Source organism: Numida meleagris, chromosome 19, assembly GCF_002078875.1.
Source record: "Numida meleagris isolate 19003 breed g44 Domestic line chromosome 19, NumMel1.0, whole genome shotgun sequence".
NCBI classification, from domain to species: Eukaryota; Metazoa; Chordata; class Aves; order Galliformes; family Numididae; genus Numida; species Numida meleagris.
This window is the reverse complement of record NC_034427.1, coordinates 692,132-715,102: the sequence shown is the minus strand read 5'-3', so window position 1 is coordinate 715,102 and position 22,971 is coordinate 692,132. Positions and strand designations below refer to the sequence as shown.

The 22,971-nt window shown below is 54.2% G+C and overlaps 1 protein-coding gene across 8 annotated transcripts in view; it reads left to right on the top strand.

The window, feature by feature from the left end:
- The window catches only part of CHD6 (chromodomain helicase DNA binding protein 6), a 58,238-nt gene extending 35,344 nt beyond the window's left edge, over window positions 1-22,894 (top strand). For 5 of the 8 annotated variants that reach the window (XM_021416967.1, XM_021416965.1, XM_021416964.1 and 2 more), the window contains 16 exons: window positions 2,661-2,820; window positions 3,142-3,231; window positions 4,106-4,209; window positions 4,500-4,629; window positions 4,901-4,961; window positions 5,642-5,699; window positions 6,435-6,654; window positions 8,723-8,931; window positions 10,040-11,602; window positions 12,210-12,358; window positions 12,634-12,840; window positions 13,361-13,807; window positions 14,459-14,650; window positions 16,285-16,404; window positions 17,705-17,809; window positions 19,406-22,894. In XM_021416967.1, the coding sequence (XP_021272642.1) occupies window positions 2,661-2,820; window positions 3,142-3,231; window positions 4,106-4,209; window positions 4,500-4,629; window positions 4,901-4,961; window positions 5,642-5,699; window positions 6,435-6,654; window positions 8,723-8,931; window positions 10,040-11,602; window positions 12,210-12,358; window positions 12,634-12,840; window positions 13,361-13,807; window positions 14,459-14,650; window positions 16,285-16,404; window positions 17,705-17,809; window positions 19,406-20,296 (4,706 nt within the window). In that variant the 3' untranslated portion in view covers window positions 20,297-22,894. The remainder of the gene's footprint in view (window positions 1-2,660; window positions 2,821-3,141; window positions 3,232-4,105; window positions 4,210-4,499; window positions 4,630-4,900; window positions 4,962-5,641; window positions 5,700-6,434; window positions 6,655-8,722; window positions 8,932-10,039; window positions 11,603-12,209; window positions 12,359-12,633; window positions 12,841-13,360; window positions 13,808-14,458; window positions 14,651-16,284; window positions 16,405-17,704; window positions 17,810-19,405) is intronic. The other 3 variants (XM_021416968.1, XM_021416966.1, XM_021416962.1) reach the window with 2 other exon arrangements.

The following is a 22,971-nucleotide window of genomic DNA, read 5'->3' as shown; positions in this document are numbered from 1 at the left end:
GCATCACATGGCTTTTAGGTCAGGTGAGGTGGGCTGGGAAGCCATGGGAGGAGCTCTTAGCGCTCTCTTGGGGTGATCAAGCCCCATGGCTGTGTGCTGCTTGTGGGGCCCATAGTGAGGAGCAAGGAGGCTGGGTCTCCCCAGCCTGCTTTTGGGACCACTGAGACAGGCTGAAACCTGAGGCTCCTGTTTGAAGGCAGTGGCATGCAGGTGGACATGCTGAGCATGACATGGTGCTCGTGTCTGGTGCAATCTCTCAAGATCCAGCATAACTGTTTCCTTCTGTCTGGAAATGTCTGACTGGCTTTACAGCATGAGGTCTGAGCATGTGGCCTCCAGGGGCTTCATCCAGTGGCATCCCACAGCGGGAGCTGCTGGCAGGGCTCCCTCCTGCTCTGCCATGCAGCCCTGCGCAGAGCACTTGGTCTGAGCCTGAGAGGCCCATGGGTAGCAGAGCAAGAGTAAGAAATGGATTGGCTGATATGAATGGACTTGATGTAAGTAGTGCCAAGTAACAAACAGGCAGCAGTTTCAGTGAAGGATCAGTAATGCTTTACTGCAAGAGCAGCACTATAACCAGTGCATTTGGATAGTAAGCACGGGGAAGCGACCTGGAGCTTCTCCATCAGCTTTTCAGAGTGGCTTTTCTCAGCTGTGGAACCCAACTGTGGCATCGGCCCGGGGATTGACAGAACCATCTAGTCAATGCTGGGGGCTGGAGGAGAGCAGAGCCCTCCGGTGCAGAGCAGGCACGGAGCGGGTGCTGCCATGGCTCACTATGGAACCAGAACTCTCTTGGATGCAGAGAGCTGACCGGGCAAGACATGCTCCAGGCACTTCTGATGTGCAGAAAGCAACAGAAAACCTGCAGCCCCTGCACATGCCTCCTGGCTCCTTCTCAATCCTGTGTCAGGATGACTTTGAGAGTGTGAGTGGGGGCCTGCAGCCAGCCTTGCTCAGAGCTCTGCAGAGCCCAGCGGGCTCCTGCCAGCCATCCTGACCAAGGGCTGAGCTGTGAGGAAGGCAGTGTTTGCCCAGACTTTGTGAGGCCAAACTGGTGCTGGGAGCAGAGCCTCGTGACCAGTGCAGGCCCCACAGCTGCCTGAGCTGGAGCCATCTTCGTGTCGTGGAGCTGCAAGCACTGAGCAGGTGTGGAGGGCACCGTGATGTGCTCTGTTCTGCCCGGCGTCCCAGAGCAGATGGCTGGGGCAGCACTGCTGAGGCTTTTCTTTCCCCTCTGTGTGCACATATGCAGGAGAGGACATAGGCAGCACTCTGCCTGGGAAGTGGCTGCGCACGGTGCAGCTCATCTCTCTCGGAGTACTCCAAACAATAGTGACCTCACTGGGTGTCATTCCCGAGCTCTGCTCTGAATTCGGATGTTATTTCAAGGTTGAAAATGTGTTTTTCAGCTCCAGCCGCTGGATCTCACTTTATCTTTGTCAGCCAGATGGAACTGTGTTGCTTTCCTGTTTAGTGTGTTTGCCAAGTGCAAATACCACCTGCAGTGATCTGGTTCCCACATAGCTCTCCTCCTGGTGCATGGAGTGGGAAACAACCCCAAGAGATCAGATCATCAAGGTTATTTTCTGGTTTTTGATCGTGTGGGAGCCTCTTGCTTGAACTCTTGTCCAGAATTACTCTGTGGTCCCTGGAGAGTGAACTTCAGAGCAGGCAGTGTTGGCCAGGGAAGGCTGTGAGAGCTGTGCCCGGGACCGAGGTCCCTTTCCACGCTTCCATTTGATATGTTCATGTGTACATCAAGGGATCCTGTTATCCCTTAGGCTCAGCACAGCGCTGAGCACTCACAGCAATATCATTTCTGTGGTGATCCCCACGTTTTTCTAGGAGATGGAGTCTCCCACGCTCTAGGTTTACCCCATGCACTCCATTGACAGCTCCTTCACCTGCGTTGGGCTGAGTGAAGATGTTACAAACCCCCTGAGATCTGTCAGCTTTGATCCGTCTGAGATGTGCCATGTCTATTCCATGTGATGCAAGTGTTAAACAGAAATGGCACATCATGTTAAACAGAGTGTCAGAGTGCTGCTTGTTGGCTTCATCAGCCAGCCCTGTAGTGTTATCAAAAGGCAACAGCCTGCTTTCCTAAGATCTGTCCTCTGCTGATCCAGCGCTGACTGATAGTTTTATCGGAGCTGTTGCAGTGACAGAGGAATGAATCTTCCTGTGATTTTACCCAGCCCAGTGCTTCTTTCCAGTCCATCCCTTTTACCTTTTTGAAACAGCTATCAAGCTGTGTGGCCACGCCTGTCTCTCTGGTTGTGGGCACAGGATCTCAAAGCTCAGTGTGATGCTCCCAGCTCTGTGCTAGGGATGACCTGAAGAGCTACAGATGAGGCAGACTGGGGGCTTTGAAGTGTGCTGAGCAGTGCCTGCCCCGCAGCTGCCAGCCTTACCGGGCTGCTGGAAGGGGCATGACCCCACCACGTACCTCAGCCGTACGGACTCTGCTGCTCAGTGGCAGCATTTTATAAACCTGGCCACATACTCATCTCTGTGACCCAGCATGCAGCCCGCAGCCTTGCAGGGTCTGCTTCAGCTCCTAGCCATGTTGCTGTACCTTGACACCGCTGTGCTGGAGGTGCCTGGCCTGGCCAGCGGTGCCCATGATGCTTACTTACTGCCACTTGCTGTTACAGGCTTGTCAGCACCAGTGCCCAGAGGCAGGAAGGGGAAGAAGACAAAGAATCAGATGCTGCTTCCTGAGATAAAGAACGCAGACTGGCTTGCTACATGCAATCCCGAGGTGGTCCTGCATGATGACAGCTACAAGAAGCACCTCAAACAGCACTGCAACAAGTGAGTGTAGGAGCCTGTGACAGCCTTTGGGGCAATAAGGGGGTGGGAGCGAGCCATGGGGGGCTCAGCCCATGCAGAGCATCGTGCTTGGGTGCTCGTCCTGCTGACAAGGCAGGAGCAGTGTTCCTGGCAGCAGCCCTTGAGCTGCCCACCCTACAAGGAGTCAGGTGGCTTTCAGAGAGTGAGTCCTCCCACGTGGAAACACCTTATGGGACAGCTTTTGCTGCTCTCAAGACCTTCACAGCATCCCCCTGCAGATGCTCCAGCGAGAGCTCTGAGCACCTGCATGCGAGTGTGTGTTCTCTGTGTGCCCGAGAACAGGGTTCTGCTGCGAGTGCGGATGCTCTACTACCTGAAGGCCGAGGTGCTGGGGGAGGCTGCTGACAAAGCCTTCGAGGGCACCCCTGCCAGGTAGGAACTTAAGGTGAACTCCAGCACTGCTTCTGGTGGAGATGGTGGTGGTGCTTGAGCAGTGTCACAGCCAGCCCACCCCAGCCCAGCCTGCTCTGAGCTCACTGTGGCTCGAGGTGAGCCAGGCACTGTGGCCCCATCACCAGGCAAAGCCTTGTCCCTTGGTGGTGACTGTGCGTGAGCAGGGACTGTGGCAGCTCTGAGGCCGTGGCGCCAGCTCGGTGAAAAATCTCCATGTGCTGTCTGATTAATTGGCCTTCAGTCCCGAAGAGGGAGCCTGCAGGGACTGCCCCCGCTTCCCAGGGCCAGGCCTTAGAGCAGAACATGCCCCAGTGCTGGGGCCTGCGATCCCTTCCCCATGCTGAGGACAAAGGGGCTCTGTTAATGCCACCCAGCTCCTGACCTTCCCACAGTCAGCTCTTGGTGCTTCAGAAAGAAGCATGAAATACTGAGCTGAATTTCCTAGAGGAGGGGCTGCTGCCTTCCCCAGGATGGTTTGTGCCAGCCCAGTTCCATCAGCAGAAGTTTGCATGGAGGGGATGTTGCACCCCAGCCCACCAGCTGTATTGCTCCTATAGGTCTGGCTGGCTTGCAGTAATTCCTCCCAGCAGACAGGAGCTCTTGTCCCCTGCTGTTGTTTGGGTGGGAGGGCAGAGGGGCTGCATGGTCTTTGGAGCTTCAAATAGCACGGGGAACAGAGTGGGTACCGTGGAGCAGACCCCAGCTCTCTGACCCCAAGGAGATGTGTATCACGCCAGCCCTGCACTCCTACCTGCCCCAGCTCTGGCCTCCCCCTGCCCCTGTCCCGCAGCGCCTGGCACGCTGCCGTGCCTGGTGAGGCTGCAAGAGGAGCTCTCACACTTGTCTGCCGCAGAGAGCTGGATGTACTGCTGCCAGACATCGACTACGTGGAGATTCCGGTGGACTGGTGGAATGCGGAAGCTGATAAATCTTTGCTCATCGGGGTCTTCAAGCATGGTATGTTGCCAGCTTGCCTGGGGGGAGCGGGCAGCAGGTGAGAGGGACGTGCATGGAGCACCTGGCCAGAGCCACAGGACCCAAAGTGGATGCGTTTTGTATGCTCTGACATCCATGTGAGGGGCAGAGCTGAGCACTGCAGCTGTGCAGGGCCAGAGCAGCTCTTTCCAGTCACCTGCAGCTGTGCAGGGTCAAGGCAGCTCTTTCCCAGATGTGCAGCAGGAGGTTCACTGGAGCGGGGCTCAGGCCTGCCCTCACCCTGTCTTTCTCCTCCCTCATGGCTGTGGCAGGTTACGAGAGGTACAATGCCATGCGGGCAGACCCAGCGCTGTGCTTCCTGGAGAAGGTGGGCATGCCAGACGAGAAGCTGCTTTCTGCAGAGCAGGGCATCAGCGACGGGGCTCAGGATGCTGCTGAAAGGTGGGCAGGGGATGGAGCTGAGCCCTCAGGCACCTTGCAGAGCTCCTCGATCTGTGTGAGAAGTGGGCTGGTGTTAAGGAGTGAGCTGTGCTTACGTAGGGCAGTGAGGGGAGAAGGAAGCAATGTGGGTGGGAGCATGGCAGGCAGCAAGGAGTGCAGGTAGGAGCTGCTCCGTGCTGCAAGGCAGAGGGCTGACACTGCTGGCTGCACAGCTGGCACTGCAAGGGAAGTGGCACTGCACTACTAAGGACTAATTCTCTGTCTTATCCAGGAGCAGCATGGAAAAGGAAGAGAGCAATGGAGAAAAGCTGGAGGGGCTGACAAAGCAGGAGGTGAGTGGGATTGGCAGTGATGGATGCACGTCTGCTGCTGCCAGGCATGCTGTCCTGCCTGGTACTGCAGATGTGGCTCAGCCCTGCTGTGGAGCACAGGGGAGCAGTGCTGCCTGCATTTCTGTTCTGTGCAGGTGCTTGGCATGGCAACAGCTGCATAGAGCAGGTGTTGCCATGTGCCTGTTCTGTGCAGAACAGGATCTCTGGCCCATGCCATTTCTGCTTGTTGGAGCATGGCTTCTTCTTATTGACCTGGACAGCATGCACTTCACAGGGAGCAGAGGGATGTCAGGGGCTGGGAATAGCCAGGAGGCTCTCACGCTTGGCTTCAGCAGCCACAAACGACATTGGCAAAGGAGCCACAGGCATCTCCAGAGAAATGGTCCTGGAGTGGATGACAAGCAATGGATCACGCAGCCCGTGCGGGTGCAGCATTTCTGTGTTGCTGTTAGCGCTGCTATGGCCCAATTCATTGTGGTGGGGGGCCCAGAGAAGACAACACTGCATGCTTGAACTGTCAGCTCTGCTGTCCGCACTACTCTGCTCCCATGTGTTGAGGGCTGCTTGCAAGGACGTGTGGTCCTGTGGCCCAGACCCTGCCAGGGCCGTGGAATGAGAGGTGGGCAGCACGGTCTGCCGCGCAGCTCTGCAGAGGTTCCTCTGATGGTTTCTTTCTGCAGGACATCGTGGCTGCTGGGGCAGGTGAAGCTGGTGAGAAGCGAGATGAGCCATCGGCAGGTGAGGCCGAATCTCCCGCAGCATGACACAGTGCTGCCCAGGGACCAGCACAGGAGGGCCTGAGCCAGAGCAGTGACACAGGGCTGCTGAGGGCAGGGAGGGGTTGGGACATGCAGAGCTGTGTTCGTGGCTGAGGGCATAAGCTGGGCAGCAGCGCTCACCCTGCACTCCTCCCTGGCTCTGCTGAAGGTCAGAGGAGGCTCGCAGAAAGCCCATTTGGCATCCAGCCCTGCTGGCTGTAGGAGGAGCATTTGGCTTGGCTTTGCTGTAGCCCAATACAGTGATGGGAAGAACATTTCCGGGGTGAGAGCATGAATGTGCTCTGAGAACTGAGTCATGCATGACCCTGTGGCAGGGCGGGCAGCATCCTAAAGAGCAGTACTGAAGCCAGCTGTGGGCCTGAGATGAGTGCATGGGGTCTCTGCTGTTAGTACTGTGGGCCGCCAGCTCCTGTGCAGGGCAGGCAGGGCAGAGCAAGTCCTGGGGGCTGCTTGGCCCAGAGCCGTTGTTTCTACCCCAGTCTCTGTCCCTGGGCTCTCTGAAAGAGGCTCAGACCTGGTCAGGGTGTGAACCAGCAGCTTTTGGGGTACAAAGGCCTGGGGGTGGCCACCACAGGCCCCGTCCCCAGTCATGCAAGGGGAAGGTGGGAGGGAGCTCTCGGAGGCAGGCAGCAGCGTGTGGCCCTGGGGCTCTGCAGCATGCGTTAAATACTGATGTCCTTGCTGATGTTTGAAGCCCAGGATGGCTCCGACTCAGACAGATCCTGCTGGCCTGTCTCGTCTGCCCTCACAGCCAGGCTGCGGCGGCTCGTCACTGTCTACCAGCGCTGCAACCGCAAAGAGTTGCCTGCGCGTGGTGAGATGCTGGTGCCTGGTAACCATGGATACTGGCTGCAGGATGAGGTGTTCCGGAGAGCCTCTGAGATGGACTCGGTGAACAAAGAGATGCAGAAAAGGTAACAGAGCAGCAAGCCAGGTAGTGGGTCCTTTTCACAGCTGGTTTAGGCCTGGTGAAGTCCCTTCGCCCTGGCAGTCAGTGTCCCTGCAGCAGCTGCCTGTGGCAGAGGCGCATGGCTCCTTCCTGCACGTGGGATCCCCGAGGCCCGGCCACCAGCCCAGCCCAGGGAGTGGCTCACTGTGGTTTGCAGGTAATGGCTGGTGGCAGCATGAAAAGAAGCAGAGGGTTTCCCATCAGCGTCAAACCCAGCATCTGCTGGGCTAGGGATCCACCTCCCGCCCTCAGCAGAGTCTTGCTGAGCACAGCTGTGCACTCAGAGCTCGTCATGGGTGAGGGTTGACGAATGAACACCATCACAGGGCTGCCCAGCCCTCCTGGCTGCATTAGCCTCCTGCTAGTGTCTTCTGGAGGCTGCTGGTGGCTAACTGCCATATGTTCCTATTACATTGCTCTCCAGCAAATGGTGAGACCATCACCTGGTACCTAGCTTGGTTCTCTGTGGGCACTGGGAGGGTGCAAGGCAGGGCGATGCTGCCTGCAGCCCTGCCAGTACCCAGCACATGTCCTACACTGCAGGGCCTCTGCATGGTCAGCACTCCTCAGTGGTTTTATCTCCTGTGAATCTGCCCATGCTGCATAAACCCATGTAACTGTGGTTTCTGTGCTGCCTGGTGGCAGGGAGTTTGGTGGTTTAGATCCACCTTGGGTGAATTCTCCCTTTGCCCATTTTGAGCACATCTGCTGCTCCTCCCTAGTTCTTCTGCCATGGGAAGGTCTGACACACTTGCGTTTTGAGGATGGTTTTACTGGAACCACAGCATCCCTGCCTGCTCACTTTGTGGTCGTATGGAAGCTGCTCCAGCCCACTGACCTTCCCCAGAGCTCTTCTCTGAGGTGGGGATATCACTGTTTCTCATGGTGGTCAAGACATGGTTGTGCTGTAGACACCGCAGCAGCCAAATATTTCCTGTGCTTTATCCCTGTGGGCCCCCGTTTTTGCTCTCCTCACAGATGTGTCCCTTTAACAGGAAGCCTTGTAATAAGCTCTGCTTTGGCTCATTGGTTTGGATCATTCATTTTTTTTATTGATTTCCTTCGTGTTATTCTCCTTTCTGGAATGAAACATCTCTGCAGAAGACTCAGCCTGCGGAAGCAGAGGTGGAAATGCTAGTCTGGATGTACTGGGTTGGGTTTGGAGTGCTGTGGGTGCTGTCACCCTGTCTGCTCTCCCTTGATGTGTTCCAGCTGTTTGCAGCTGCTGGCACAGGGATGCAATTTGGAGCTCAGATTTGACTTCAAGACTTCTTTAGCACACACCACTCACCTACTTCTGCTCTGGCCCTACAGTTTGTTCCCTGACCTCTTCTCTGTAGCCCACTTTTCTCTGCTGTTTGCCCAGGGCTGTATGTACCCCATGCGCTCTTCACCATTTCTGTCCTGGATCGTTCCTTTGTGTGATCTCTATGGGATGAAAGCTCAGAGGGTCTGAGGCAAGGTGAAGATGGTGCTGTAACTGTACTGCATCTAAAAAGCCTCATCTCTGGGGCTGCTTTCCTTCAATGGTGAGCAGGTCGCCAGGAATCCTGCTGACTCCTCTCATCAGAGGGGCTGGTATTTGTTAGTAGGACCCTTGCGGCAACGAGCCCCAGTCCCAGCTCACCTCCTAAAGAGGGCGGATGAGAACTTTGTCTGCAAACTGCTGGTACATTGAGTTGAATTTTCTGTGGAGGTGGTGAGACCAAATTCAATTTGGCAGACAGCAAGTAGATGTGATAGCTTCATGTGTCCACAGAAGCTGATGGAGCTTGCCCTCCATTGGCAGCACACCCAGGAGCTGCACTGGGTTTTGGACACCGCAGTGAGCCAAGAGCCAGAGAGCCTGTGGCCTTCGCTCCTCCTCGCTGTGCACCTTAGGGCCTCGGGTGATGGTGCTCCTCCTGCAGCTCCCCTAGAACTAGTGGGCAGTAACTGATAACCACTGCAAGGCTCTCTGCCTGCTGTCTTGTCCATGCTGGCACCAGTGCGTGTGTCACTGGTGCTCATGTGTCTCCTTCTCTGCCCCACAGGTGGACAAGGAGGGAGCAGGCAGATTTTTACCGCACTGTCTCTTCCTTTGGGGTCATCTATGACCAGGAGAAAAAGACCTTTGATTGGACCCAGTTCCGAGCCATCTCTCGTTTGGAGAAGAAAACAGATGAGAGCTTAGAGAAGTACTTCTACAGCTTTGTGGCCATGTGCAAGAATGTCTGTGGTCTCCCACTGTGGAAAGAAGATGGTAAGTGAAAATTGCTTGGCCTTTGTGGGAGATCCATGTAGTTGTGGGCCAGAAATGCTCTCATGGAGGGAGAGCAAGGGAGGAGTTTCAGGGAGAGCAGGAGGCAGCAAGACACCGGCCAGGCTATGGGCTTGCAGAAGACACCTGCATTTTTGGCTGGCTCTCTGATGCAACAGAAAAGCAGGACTGCTGCACAGGCTTCAGCCCCTGTTCTCACACAATGAAATCTCAACTAATTTTATCCAAGGCAGATGATCTTTAGATGTGAGGGAAGAGAAGCAGAAAATCAGCAGTTCACACCTCCTCCACACTGAAGCTGGGGTTTGTTTGTGCAGTATATGTTGCTGCTTTCTGCCTAAGCACCCCTCTGCTGGTGCTGTACAGAGTCTGTCTTATGCCCGCACTGCTGCCCAGCTGTCTGTGGAGCTCTCCTGCAGGGCAGAGGGTGTCTGAAGGTAGCACGGGAGTCTTGGGAAGCCTGGTCAACACACCGGGCATCTGCTTTCTGGGAGCGTCCAGCAGACCCCCAGCACGCTGGCCCACACAGGACATGGCAGATGAAAAGCTGTCTGGTTGCTACTTAAGCACAAAGTGATTTGCTTCAAACAGGAGCCAGAAGGATCTCATCTCTAACCTGCCAGGAATCTTATGCAGATTTCCTTAGAGATGTGTGTTAATGCCTTAGGTATGGATGTGTAGGTGTTCCTCATCAAAAGAGCTTGCATGAGTTGAAGGACTCCTCTGAAAGCTGCTGAAGGGCTGCCCCAGGCTCACACCTCAGGGAGCTGCTCTGATGGCAGTTCCCAACAGCTCTAGCACTGCTGGCTCTGATGGGCAGAGCTCAGGCAAAGCGCTGAACCTTCTGCAGCCGAGTGCTGCTCTTGGCCCAGCTGATCAACTCAAGAAAGTGTACTCCAGTGTGAGCATTTGATGACAAATGAGTGGAAGGTGGTGGCACTGGGAAACTCAATCTCAGTGGCAGCTTCAAGCGCTGCCCCCACCTCACCTGCAGTCTGAGCAGCAGAAAACTCATCCAGCTTCTCTCTGCCTCTGTGCAGCCCTCATCAGTCTGTCTAATAGGGCCTTGGCTCTTCTGTCCCTGTTGTAGGTCCACCGGACCCCGATATCTACGTGGAGCCCATCACAGAGGAGCGCGCTGCCAGAACCCTGTACCGTATTGAGCTGCTGCGGAAGGTGCGCGAGCAGGTGCTCAAGTGTCCACAGCTCCACGAGCGGCTCAAGCTGTGCCGGCCGAGCCTCTACCTGCCGGTGTGGTGGGAGTGTGGCAAACACGACCGGGACCTGCTGATTGGCACCGCCAAGCACGGCCTGAATCGTACAGACTACTACATCATGAATGACCCGCAGCTGTCTTTTTTAGATGCGTACAGGAACTATGCCCAGCATAAAAGAACAGGGATCCCAGGCTCAGAAACCCTGTGCTGCCTTTACCAGACTAACTCCAAATTCTACAGTTCCCCTCTGTATGGCCAGGTGGACCGGACTTGTGAATCCCTGGAGACTGAGTCTGAGAGTCAGATCAAGCTGGAAAACATCGAAAGCACCATGTCTCAGGCTGGGGGCAGCCCGCTGGATGCAAACTGTGAAACATTCATGTCTAAAGTCCGGGACATTATTTCCAGTAACTATGATGAGAGCTCGCTGCCAGACTCGCTGATGTGCATGATGTATGATGAGAAGGCCTGCAACAGTGAGCAGAGCTCCCTCGCCCGAGACAGCCCGAGTTGCACAGATATTGGAAGCAGCATTGCTAAACTGTCCGAGGGCAAGCTAGAGGGGGACGAGGATCCGTCCAGCTGTGAGGCAGAGGCCATGAGAGAGGCTTCCTTCCTGGAGGGTTTGCAGGTGGGCTGTGACCAAATGGACTGTCAGAATGAAGAAGCAGAGCCTTCACCTTCTACTCCCGAAAGTGACCCTTCACAGAGCGTCCCAGCAGAGCTCTGCGAGGCCTTGCAGCAGAAGAGAGACCTCGGCAGCCCTGTGCCAGTGCTGCCTGAGCACCATGCCGTGGAAGGGGTGATAAGTGTGGGACTGTACAGTCCCAGTCTTCACGACTATGACATGAAGGTTCCTCCTGAGCAGAGGTTCATTAATCTGCTGCAGGAGAAAGGAATGGAGGCAAAAGCAGTTCCAAGTCAGAGCCACAGTGAGGAAGATGAGGAGGAAGAGGATGATGATAACTCGGAGGTAGCAGCAGATGTTGCAGAAGGCTTGAGTGCTCCAAGGGCCAGGACCAGTTCTAACGCTGAGGCTAATGAACTGGGGGGCAAGGAGCAGAGCCCTGGCCTCCACACACCTGAGGACTCTTGTCCTGAAGACGTGAACAGTGAGAGAGGGTCCCTGGGGCTGGGGACGGTCGAAGGGCCTGCGGAGCCTGAGCTGGAAGGCAGGGAGGACCATGGCCTGGATGAGGAGAGCACCCTGCAGCACTCGCCAGGCCAGTCTCAGAGCCAGGCTTTCAGCCTGCCTCCCCCTCCTCTGGGGGCCCCAGGGGCAGAGCCGCTCCGTGCTGGGGGGGAAGCCTGGGGCCAAGAGGCCCAAGGGCAGGCAGGCTCCAGGGAGACCCTACACCCTGAGCCCCCAGGGGTGAAGCAAGAAGAGTGTGAGATCAGAGATGAGGAGGAGAAAACTGGCAGCAGCCAGAGTCAAGGTACAGTCTGAGAGCTCCCGCTGGCTGACAGTCCCCTCTTCCCCTCCAGCTGGGATGGGAGGGACCTGCTGTCCCTCAGCAGTGCTGAGCCAGAGCTGCAGGGCTGCCTAGCCTCCCGGAGCAGCTACCCCCCTCTGCAGGAACTGGGCCCCTCTGGCTGATGTGATCAAGGAGCAAGGAGTTGGTGGCTGGTTGCTAGTACGGCTTGCCAGGACCCCAGCAGCTCTTCTGCCCCGGGTATAGCCATGGGTTGCCCACGCCTTTCCCTTCCTGGCCCAGAGCACTCTCTGGTGAGCAGCTCCTTCTGTAAGGCTCCTGCCCTCCTCCCTGCCCACTCAGGTCTCCAGCTGTGTCACTGGGGAAGGTATGGGGCCACTGTAATAAAAGCCCAGAACTGAGCTCGGGGCGGTGCTCAGCCGCCTGCTTCTGACCAGTGCGGGCTGTCTGCTCCTGGCCCAGGGCTGCTGTGTTTCTTGTTGGTAGGTTGGGGAGTGGGATCTGTGGAGGACCTGCTGGGCACCAGGGTGGAAAGGGGAGAAGGAGTGCTGCCACCCTGAGGGGTAATGGAGGGAGGGTAATGGTGGGCTCTGTTCTGTTGCTTTCTCAGATGGCCCAGAGAAGTACTTGGAGGAAGAGAGCAAGAGTTCGACTTCTGTCCTGCCTGGGGAGATCAATGACCTGCAGGATGCCCGGGCACCAACCATCGCCCAGCTGCTGCAGGAAAAGACACTTTACTCCTTCTCTGAGTGGCCTAAGGTGAGTTGAAGAAGCACACTTTCTATTGTGGATGTTACTGCCTTGACCTGACAGGCAGTGGCTCAGCCCCAGCTCTGCCTCCTCCTGCTCCTCCACACGTGGCTCCCCATGGACGCTGTGCTTGGTGCTCTCACCAGGCCATGGCTGTAGCTGCCCCCCAGCAGTTTGCTGCTGAGCTGGGGCACAAGAGTTGGGTTTATCTTTAATCCTGAGTTGGCATACATGAGTTAAAATCATTCGAGTCCCAGCCTCCCATAGTCCAATCCTGTTTGCAGGATCGTGTGATCATCAACCGCATTGACAACATCTGCCATGCCATCCTGAAGGGCAAGTGGCCATCCTCCAGCCAGCAGTTTGAGACCCAGAGCCTGCTGGCAGCGCCAGCCGTAGCCAGCAATGCTGGCAGCAGGAACAGCTTTGCTGAGTCAGAAGCCCCCGATCCCAGCTTTAACAATGGAGTGTTAATCTCACAGGTACAAAAGGTGAGGGGGACCCTTGGGTGGGGACAGGTGTAGGACCCTGGGGTGAAGCGTTTCCCCATGTGCTCAGTAGCTTCCTGCTCCGGGCAGGAGTTTCACTGCCACTTGGTGCCATTTGTGGTGCATAACGTGCAGCTTGGGCTGCTCGGTCCCTCTGGTGAGGGCTCCTGGTGAGCTCCCAGCCCCCAGCTGCCCCGCTGTCCCAAAGGAAGAAGTGCAGGAGAGGGCACTGCCCTGTCAATCTCTCATCTCTCACTGATGGACATGGCACAGAGCCAAAAGCTGCTGACCTGGGACTCCACCTCTCCCTCAGCAGTGGATGAAGCACATGGGAGTCAGTGTTGGCCCGAGGATACCATGGCACCACTCGCTCACAGGGTGAGGTGTGGTGTGCTTGTGGAAAGGGTGACCTGCAGAGGAGCAGAGCAGCCTGACTGCTAGCTCTGTGTGTTGGTTTGAAGTGCTGTGATCCGTGGCACTGCACCAGCAGCCATAACCCAATCTGTGCCTCTGATCCACACAGGAAGGCTTCCTGAGCCCTGCCTTTGCAAAAGATGAGCGGAAACACAGGAGGCTATATGAATTTGAGATGGAGAGGGACGCCAAGCAGAGGAGTTTGGAGCAGTTGGCTGCAGCCCATGTTCATCCTCCCATCGTGCTGAATGGCTGGCGCGACACAGCTGTGGACCTGTCCAGAGCCTCTGATGGGTCCCCAGGGAACTCCTCTCCTTTCCCTCTGAACACGAACATGCCCAAACTGGGGACTGTCAACACCCTCCAGGGCTCCCTGGGCATGGACTTGTCTGGCATTCTGCAGGCAGGGTTAATCCATCCTGTCACAGGACAAATTGTAAATGGCAGCCTCCGAAGAGACGATGCTGCCATGAGAAGGAGACGGGGCAGGAGAAAAAATGTAGAAGGGATGGACCTCATCTTCCTGAAGGAGAGACCTCTTCCAACCAGGCTGCAGGTGAGCTGATGCTCCCTTCTTTCATGTGGCCCTCGTGCAGTCAGCACAGTTTGTCTCATGGGCCAGCTCCCCTATACAAGCTCTCCTCCTGTTGGCCTGGTGGGGCTCCTCCGGAATAGATGGCTTTGCTGGAGTAGGCAGCAGCATCCAGGAAGGAAGCAAAGTACTCTCTCTGTCTTGCAGCAATGTTTGGAGTGTTTGAGTCCTGATAAGCATTATCACAAGCAGTTTTTCCAGATGGGGAGTGTATGGGGTTAGAGAACATGAGAAAAAGTCTATGACTGCATTTAAGCTGCCAAAAGGCTTCTGCCCTGGGATCCACTCAAGGAATGGTGACTGGAAGCCAGAGCAGTCCCCTCAGGCCATGTGTAGTAGTGATCTGTTGGGGAAGTGGCTCTCCTGGTCATGAGAGTGTGAGTGAGTGAGATGCAGAAGCATCTCCCAGCTCTCTGCACTCCGTGCAGCACTGGGGCTGAGTGGAAGCAGAATGCATTGTAGAGGGGGTGGGTCAAGGAGCAGGTGCAGGGAGTATGGGGATGAAGAAGCCAGCCTATGCTGTGGTGGCAGTTGAGCTGCTTTGGGAGCTGTGTGGGGGCAGATGCATCACCACATGCTGCTGATGGGTTGCCCCTGCTCCTCCCTTCACTCCAGGATGTTCAGGACGATCAGCTGCAGCCACCCCAGAACAGCCCCCTCCCAGATGGGCCGGCAGCTGCTACCTCAGCTCCGCAGCCAGTCCCAGCTGCAGGCGGCCAGGCCGAGAAGGCTGTCCCCAACAAGAGTCTTCTCGACTGGCTCCGTCAGCAGTCCGACTACACGCTCGACGTTCCCGGCTTCGGCACAGTAAGGGTGGCCTTTGGTGGCATGTGTGTGTTTCTGTGTCTGCCTTATGTGCTGCCTTTAGTGTTAGTTGTAGTGTGGTTGCTCTTGAGTTCAAGCCTTCGTGAAGTATCTCGAAGTGTAGCATCTTTCCCTGTGCCACAGATGGCAATGTTTGCCAGGCCTGGGTCACGCTTTTGGGGGTGGGCATGGTTCCCTGTGGAGTCGCAGAACCCACCTGCTGAGCTGCATGCCCGTGCCCCAAGGTCCGTTTTGCAGCTCCAGTCCTGGGCATCAGAGATGTGCAGCGTGAGTCTATAGTCCAATGTCTTCCAGAAGTGGCAGGGATAAGGAAATAAATGGGAAGAGGCGTTTGGGATGCTCAAAGCCCACGAGCTCCCTTTCACTGCTCCCTTTCAGAAGCACTGTGCTGCGGGCACACGTCCACAGGCACAGTCAGAGCACAGTGGCACTGACCAGAACGTGAGGCCTGTCTGATTCTTCTTGCAGTTTCCTAGACATCCATCTGTCTCTGGGTTTCACAGAGTGGTCTGCTCCTCAGATTTCAGCCTGTTTAGCCTCTGGGACAATGTGGTAGGCAGAGCTCAGGCTACAGAGCAGAGCAGGAAGAAATGTGATGTTGTGCATAATAGACTGCTTCTTGGTCACAGAAGACTGTGTGTGCCTGAGGCAGGGGTTCCCCAGAGCCAGTGTGCAGGAGCATGGAGGAGGGGCGAGCTGGGCAGGGTGTGGGGCTCCTGAGAGCTGAGGAGCCCAGTGTGTGCTTGAGCAGCAGGGCCCTTGCTTTTTAAGACCCAGAGACACACAAAGGTCTGTTCCCTAGACCAGGAGCATGGCAGGAAGCAGTCCGTTGGTGGAGCAGCAGTGGAGCTTCTTTTCCACCACTTCCCATTGCCCTGGCCTTCTCGGGGGGCTTACGGAGCTCACACATCTGCCACACCAGTGACCTGCTGCTACCAGCAAGCTTCCTGTCAGCACTGCGGGTTCCCTGCCTCGAGGCAGGTGTCCTCTCTCTGAGAGATTGGTTAGAAAGCTGCTTTGGGGTCCTGGAGCAGCTCCATTGATTTCTCAAAGGCCAGACCAGGCTCAAGGCTTTTTAATTGACTCCTGGGACTCAGGGCCTGCAGTAGTTTGTTACAGTGCTATATACATGCCTGCACATTAACGGGTGTCCTGGGGCTTGGTGTGCAAGTGTACAATGGGTGTGCAACAACTCAGCTGTAACTGCCCTGCAGTCCTGAAGGGCTGGGAACCCAAACAGAGTGCAGCAGCTGTGCAGTGGGAACGGCTGAAATACAGCAGAACTAAGTATGGCTGAGCTGCAGAGAAACAGGGCACCCTCCTTACAGATGCATGTGTAGGAGTGCGGAGCAGGTTGGTGGGAGCCAGAAGGTGGTGCCGCAGCCAGTCAGTGGGGCACACTGGAAGTCCCTTTGTACCTACAGCAATTAATACTCATTTGAAAATGGGCCCTGTGGCAGAGGCTGGTGTGTGCTGCTTGCAGTGCTTCTGCCCAGGGCTGCGGGGACATCCCTGTCCCTGGCGTGCTCATCTGTGTCGTCCTCCCGCAGGGCTGCTAGCCAGCCAGGCTCATTAAGCTGTCCGCTGTCATTAATGTTGTGTTGTTTGCACTCCAGAATTTTTCAGACAAGCCCAAGCAGAGGAGGCAGCGCTGCAAGGACCCCAGCAAATTGGACATTAGTGCACTCACGGGCGAGGAGCGGGTGCCGGTGGTACATAAGGGTACCGGACGGAGGGTAAGCAAAGGTCTATTCTGTGCTCTGCCCTCACTGTCCTGAAGCACTTAGCAGAACCTGATCTGGCCAGGGATACATCTTAATCCAGGGAACCACGTTGATGGGGCTAAAGTCTGGAACACACGCTCGGTGTATGATATTCTGTGACGCATGTGTGACAGAGGAGACACCTACACGTGACTGGCTGCAGCAGGAAGGGCTGGGTGCTTGCCGCTGCTGCTGTACACTGGCCCCACAGCAGCACAGGAACAGCCTTTGGTGTGAGAGCTGCTGTCAGCGTAGCCCTGGCTGCCATTTCCTGTTCTGGATCTGATTGTTACCTTTGAACTCACTGCAATTTTCCAAAACTTGTAATATTCTCATGTGTTGCAAATGTCTCTGTTTTGTTCCTCCTTACGAGGTGCAGCAAGAGCGCACTGACACCCTGCAGAGTGAGGGGCATGCGGGAATGGAGGGCTTGCAGTGCTTTCTCTTACTGAGATGTGCGTACTGAGCAGCTAGTGACATGAGTTGGGAACATGGAGGTACCCGCCTCTTGTGCACTGATATCGTCCTCTCTGAATGAGACAGGAAACTTTCCACCTAAATTTAGCTGTTAAACACACTCAGGGCTTCGTGAGGTGACGTGGCCGTAATCACCTCTAAACCCAAAGCAGAGTGGTGGGGTAGAAAGAGTCTGATTCAGCCACACCTGTGTTTCCGTGTTACACTCACGATGGCTGCTGGAGACCTGGGTGAGTTGGGTGGGTTCCTCCAGTTCTGAGTGTGTCTGTTACAAATGCTCTGTTCCCATCCCATGGCACACTCGTGGGCAGGGAGGGCAGAGCTGGGCGGTGGGGTAGGGCACAGGGGCTGGCCCTCTGCTCCCTGAGCTGCGTGTCTGGAAGCAGCAGTCCTGTACAGAGTCCTGCCAAGTGGCATAGCAAGGGAAGAGCCTCTGCCCCAGCCAAACCGCAGCCCCAGACGGTGAGCCAGAGGACATGCTGTCATCCCCTTCACAGCACGGGTGGAGGGACTGGCCCGCAGCCGTGAGCAGAGAACCTTGGCCTCAGCTCCCAGCTGCACCTTAAACAGCACCTCAGCCTCAGGGTGTCCTCCCTCTGCTTGGACAGGACCAGGATGGCCTCTGTTTTCTCGGCCACCTCCTGCATGAGCCTCTCAGGTGTGTAGCAACCATCCCCTTCAGAGGCTGGCGGATGCTCCTAAAATGTGTGTTTGCCTAGACGTTTAATCATATTTCTTGTGTTATTTTGCATAACTCTTTCTGCAATAGAGGTCATCCTTCTGCTGTGTTTTATAGTTAGGGGGAGCCACGGCACCAGCATTGAAGGAATTGCCAAGGTGGCTTGATGCAAACTTGGAGTATGCTGTTGCAGCTGACTGGGCTGACATTGTTAAGCTTTCAGTAAGTTAGAGCTTTTGGAGAAATCTGTATCATGTCATCTTTTCTTCCTCCTCCCCATCCCCACCACCTTTCTGCAGTGAGGCCCCATGAGCTGCAGGGCAGGGCTTCTCGGGGAGGGCACAGCCAGAGGGCCGGTCGGGCCACGCAGCACAGGAAGGTTGGGCACAGCCACGGCTCTGCATCATGGCCTAGCAGGAGAGTAGGTGCTTGGAGCCCCTGGGACGGGGCATGGAGGACAGGGTGCCCACTGCAGAACCTTCCTGGAAGGCCTGGGAGGCTGGGAGTCAGCTTGGGCAGCAGGAGCAAGTCAGGAGCAGTCATCCACCTGTGCGCAGGGCAGGGGCTGCACGCAGTGCTTTCTCGTGGGTCACATTTTCCAGCAGTTCCCTGGGCCAAGCCTTTTTATCCGCTCCTGCAAGCTCTGTGCATGCCAGCCTGAGCCTGCTACCGGGTGTGCAGCTCAGGGGCCCGAGGGCTCAGGCAGTGGCAGGGCAGGGGCAGTGGGGAGCAGGGCCCTATCAACGCACTCACCCACCGGTCCCTGCCCTGGTGAGGGGCAGCAACCGCATGCATCCCCCTAGGCTGCTCTCGGAGGCCCCACTTGGTGCCCCTAGGCACCCCCACTTTGCCAGAGGGAGAGCTGTGTACCAGCCTGCAGCGCTCAGCAGCCCCATCCACCTGGCTGCATGCATGCATGCAGAGGGATGGTCTCTATCGGGGCACCGGGGCTGGGTGTCGGGCAGGCTGCCCTGCCGTGCCCAGGCTGCCTGGGCTTCTGTGCAGATTTCCACACGCAGCAGCGTGTGCTCATCCCTTCTGAGGCAGCAGCTGGGCTGAGAAAACTTCCCCAACAGTTTGTTCTGCACTTCAGGTGTCAATGGAAAGTACAGTTCACGTGCAAATCTATTATTGGAAATTGCTCAAAGGCACAAAAGTCTTTGAAGCTTGAGGGAGGCACAAAAGGAAACATTCAAATATTTGTGATGAGAACGCTGAAAAATGGAGTCTTAAGCTGTGCTGTGGGTCTCCCTGCACTGCTCCATGTAGGTGGGCTGTCTTCTCCCTCACTGCAGTTGCTGGGCTCTGTTCCTACAGTGAATGCTCATGGAGCTCAGCAGCACACCCGCTGTCTTTGTGCCATCTCCTGCAGCTCTACTGTCCAGCAGAGCACTGAAAATTTGGCCCTTAGAGCTAATATCTGGCTGTTGCTGAAGCCAGGACTAAAGCTGGGATGGGAGCGAACTTTAATCCTCTGACACGGAGTTGCCCCAGCGCTCCTTGTGCTAGGAAGGGTTCCAGTCCTCAGGAGCAGCTGGCGGGGGCTTGGGGGAGCCAAAGGCTGCTGTCCCTGCTGCCTCCCTGCCCCCCGCGCGCTTTGTCACTGCAGCGTTGTGCCAGGGCACAGTGAGGATGTTCTGCACTTGGCAGCATCCCTTGGGGAAAAGTTGTGCGTACCTCTCAAATTCCATATCCAGAATCATGTAAGCAAATGTTTCTGTGCTGACACCATCTGGGATGCAGACGCGAGTACGGAAAAGCCAGATTTTCTCTGATGCAGTAACGAGGCATTTTCTGTTGTGTGTGCTTCATTCTCAGGGTTACCTCCCAGAAAGCAAATTCAACCGAGTGCTAACTGAGCCGGTGCTGCGTGACGTGGGGCCACGCCGCAGGGGGAGGCGGCCCAGAAGCGAGCTCATCAAAGGCCCCGGCGTTGTAGCTGATTCTTCTTCCGGAATGGGACCATTGTTCATGAACGGACTGATTGCCGGAATGGATCTAGTGGGACTTCAGAACATGAGAAACATGCAAGGGATCCCCCTGACTGGGCTGGTCGGCTTTCCTGCGGGATTTGCAGCGGTGCCCGCTGGCGAGGACGTGAAGAGCACCCTGAGCATGTTGCCTATGATGCTGCCAGGCATGGCCACCGTACCGCAAATGTTCGGTGTTGGAGGGCTTCTCAACCCACCCATGGCAACTACTTGTACTGCGACTGCTCCAACTTCCTTAACAAGCACAACAAAAAGTGGTACATCAAACGCAGAAAAAGCTACTGAGGATAAACAGAGCAGCCAGGATGTGAAAAAAGAAACTCTTTCTGAAGATAAGCCCGGTCCTAGTTCGTTTTCTAATCAGACAGAATCTGCAATAACTACCAGTAGTCCTGTAGCTTTTAACCCATTTCTTATCCCAGGGATGTCACCCGGACTGATCTATCCGTCAATGTTTCTCTCCCCTGGCATTGGCATGGCGCTGCCAGGCATGCAGCAGGCCAGGCACACGGAGGCCGCCAACCTGGAGAGCCAGAAGCGGAAGAGAAAGAAAGCAAAAGGGGACGCAGCAAACCTGGAACCAGAAACTGTCTCGCTGCCTGAAAAAGAAGCTGCAAACGGTCAAAACTGTACAGAGCAAACACCGCCTTTGCCAGCAGAGAAAGAGCAGGATGTACCAGCAGAGGAGGAGGTCAAAGAAGTTAATGATACCAATTAGAACTTTTGTTTCATTGAAAAAAGATTGTGGCTTGTAAGTTTCTTATCCCATACCTATTTGTTACTTACCCTCCTGCCCCCACTCCACCTTCATAAACCTGTGTTTCCATGAGTAATATTATCTACCTAACTCCCTGTCAGAAAACTATGGTGACATATTCTATGTTAATAGTTGCAGGGTCTTGCCACTTTATTAGATAAACAGTGTTGTCTAGCTAGTGTGGGAGGCACAGAATTCTCGTTCTGTTTTCCAGTCGTTCATCCCGGCCGACAAGAGCAAATCCAGTTCTTGGTCACCCCCCAAACCGCTCACACATTTGACAAGAAAAGGAAGCAAAAAGAGAGCAAAAGCAGAGTTCTTACCTCTTGGTCTACACACAGACAAGGGTGTTTCTTTCTCCAGTGACACTGAGTGACAAAGCCTGTATTTGGGGGTAAAAAGCACAGCTATAGTAAGTGCTGATGTGTATTTTTGATTTGAAGTATTTCCCTATTTTATCATGGTTACTAGAATAGTAGTATAGACAGAAGTATATACCTAATGATTGAAAATGCATATATTCATTTCTTTGAAACAGAGACATAACTGGTAGTGGTATAATTTCTCTATCACCCCCACCTCAAAGGTTTGGAAACAAACGACAGTCAGTGAAAATATTACCAAGGCGTTCTTTTGTATTTTTTCAAACCAAAGTTTGGTTTTATGTTAAGTGGAGTTTTAGTTGCCCTTTCCTCGATAGTTATGAGAGCTTTTCAGCCCGAGCTGAAAACGTTTTGCACATCTTGCATGACTTTTTGGGATTCCTGTGCCCATCGCTACCGGTTCCCCCATCGCCCTGCTAGAATTCCGTTCTCATCTACGGCGTTAGTCCTCGTCTATGGCATTAGGAGTGCTGTAATGTTATTTTTTCAAGCCACGAACAGGCCACGCTGATTTTAATGCTCTTTTATGAACACTGAGGCTTTTTGAGTTGCTGTACGTTGGGGCCCGTGCCCAGACGCGGCGTGCTGTCAGAGCAGGGGGAGGCCGTGGGCCGGCTGTGCTGCTCTGAGGGTCCTCGCAGAAGGACAGCGGGGTCTCCAAAGCTTGAGTTTGTTCTTTTCTAGTGGTAGACTGTGAAGAGATCACGTTTGCTTCTTCTTTCCATTCCTCTACGTGCTGTTGAACAGTATTTCCGAGTCCCCCCCCCTCCCCCCCATCAGCAAATGATTTTGACATACGCGTTTTAAATGGACAGGTTTTAATGCAATCAGTGCCCGAAACTCTGTGTGTTGAGACACCTCCACAGGCAACTCCTCCGTTTCTCCTTCCCTTCACTCCTCCTTTCGTTTTCCTTTCACTTGGGCTTGTTCTTATTTGCAGCTCATAGTTTGAGACTTGAAGTAAACGCGCAGTGGTGCGACGGCTGTGGAGGGCGTTGGGAGCGTGCTAGTCATCAGTCACACATTTGGTCGTCACAATTTACTGTATTTTTTACTTATTTTCTGTTACAGTTTTGCTAATTTATCAGATGGTCCAAATGTTTTGGCATAACTATTTCGGTTTGCATTATTTATTTATGATGCTTTTTTTGTCATTGTCTTTTATACATTTGGAATTATAAATGGTGTACATGTTGAAATTAGCATCTCAAAGAAGTCTGTTACCCACGAGCTGAAAAGCATTTGCTTCGTACTTTAACGGAACGTATTCCCAGATTACTGGATTGGATGATTTTTTTAAAGTCTGTAACCAATCACGATGCAACCCCCCCAACCCCCATAATTAAATGTCTTCTATTTAATAACTTCCTCGTAGCATAGATACTGTATCGCTATCGACAGATTTCTTAGAAATGCTGCTATCTCTATTTAACTAACATTTTGTTCAGTTTTGCCTCCAGTGGAAGCAGAAAGGGTTTTCTCAGCTGTTAAATCCAAAATCGATATAATTTATTTATGTAAAAAAAAAAATCACGATTGATATATTTTTGAACCTTTTAAGTACTAACTTTCTTTTTATTCAGTAGAAGAACATGTACTTGCCCTAAATCCTTAAATACAAATGCTATAAAACTTCATATATCTTCAAAGCCTTACTGTGACTGGATATAGACATCTCTTCAGAGTCCATTTCTCGTACGGGATGGTTTTTCCAGGGTTACACTCATAAGGAACAGGGTTTTAAGTGGCATTTATTTAATTAGCTGGCATGCTCTATACCTTGTTCTTATTATCAGACGTGTATGCTAAGTCTCTGGGTGTTTAGGCTTCTCTTTGACTGCTACTTTGTGACCCTTTTGCAACCCGATATACTCTGTGGATTACTTAGACTGTAAGGCATTAAGTGGCTTCTTATAATTTTCCATCCTATCCAAAAGAAATGCCAAATTTTCGCCGGTTTTCATGGATACTCACACGAACATACATCCTCCACCAAATGTGCTAACAAAATAAACGGTCTGTGCTCTTGGACATGGATAAAAAGAAAAAGATTTAAAGGTCAGATTTTTATTTTTTTAATTTAGTGACTAGATGATGCTTATCTTTCAGACTTGGCAGAGCCTTGCTACAGATGTATATAAATTTTTTCAGCAAATATATGTGAACGTTTAATTCACCTGACTCAGTGATAAAAGTTCCTTGCCTTTCTCTCGGCACGAACGCTCCGAGGGCCGGCGAGCCCGGCGTGCTCCT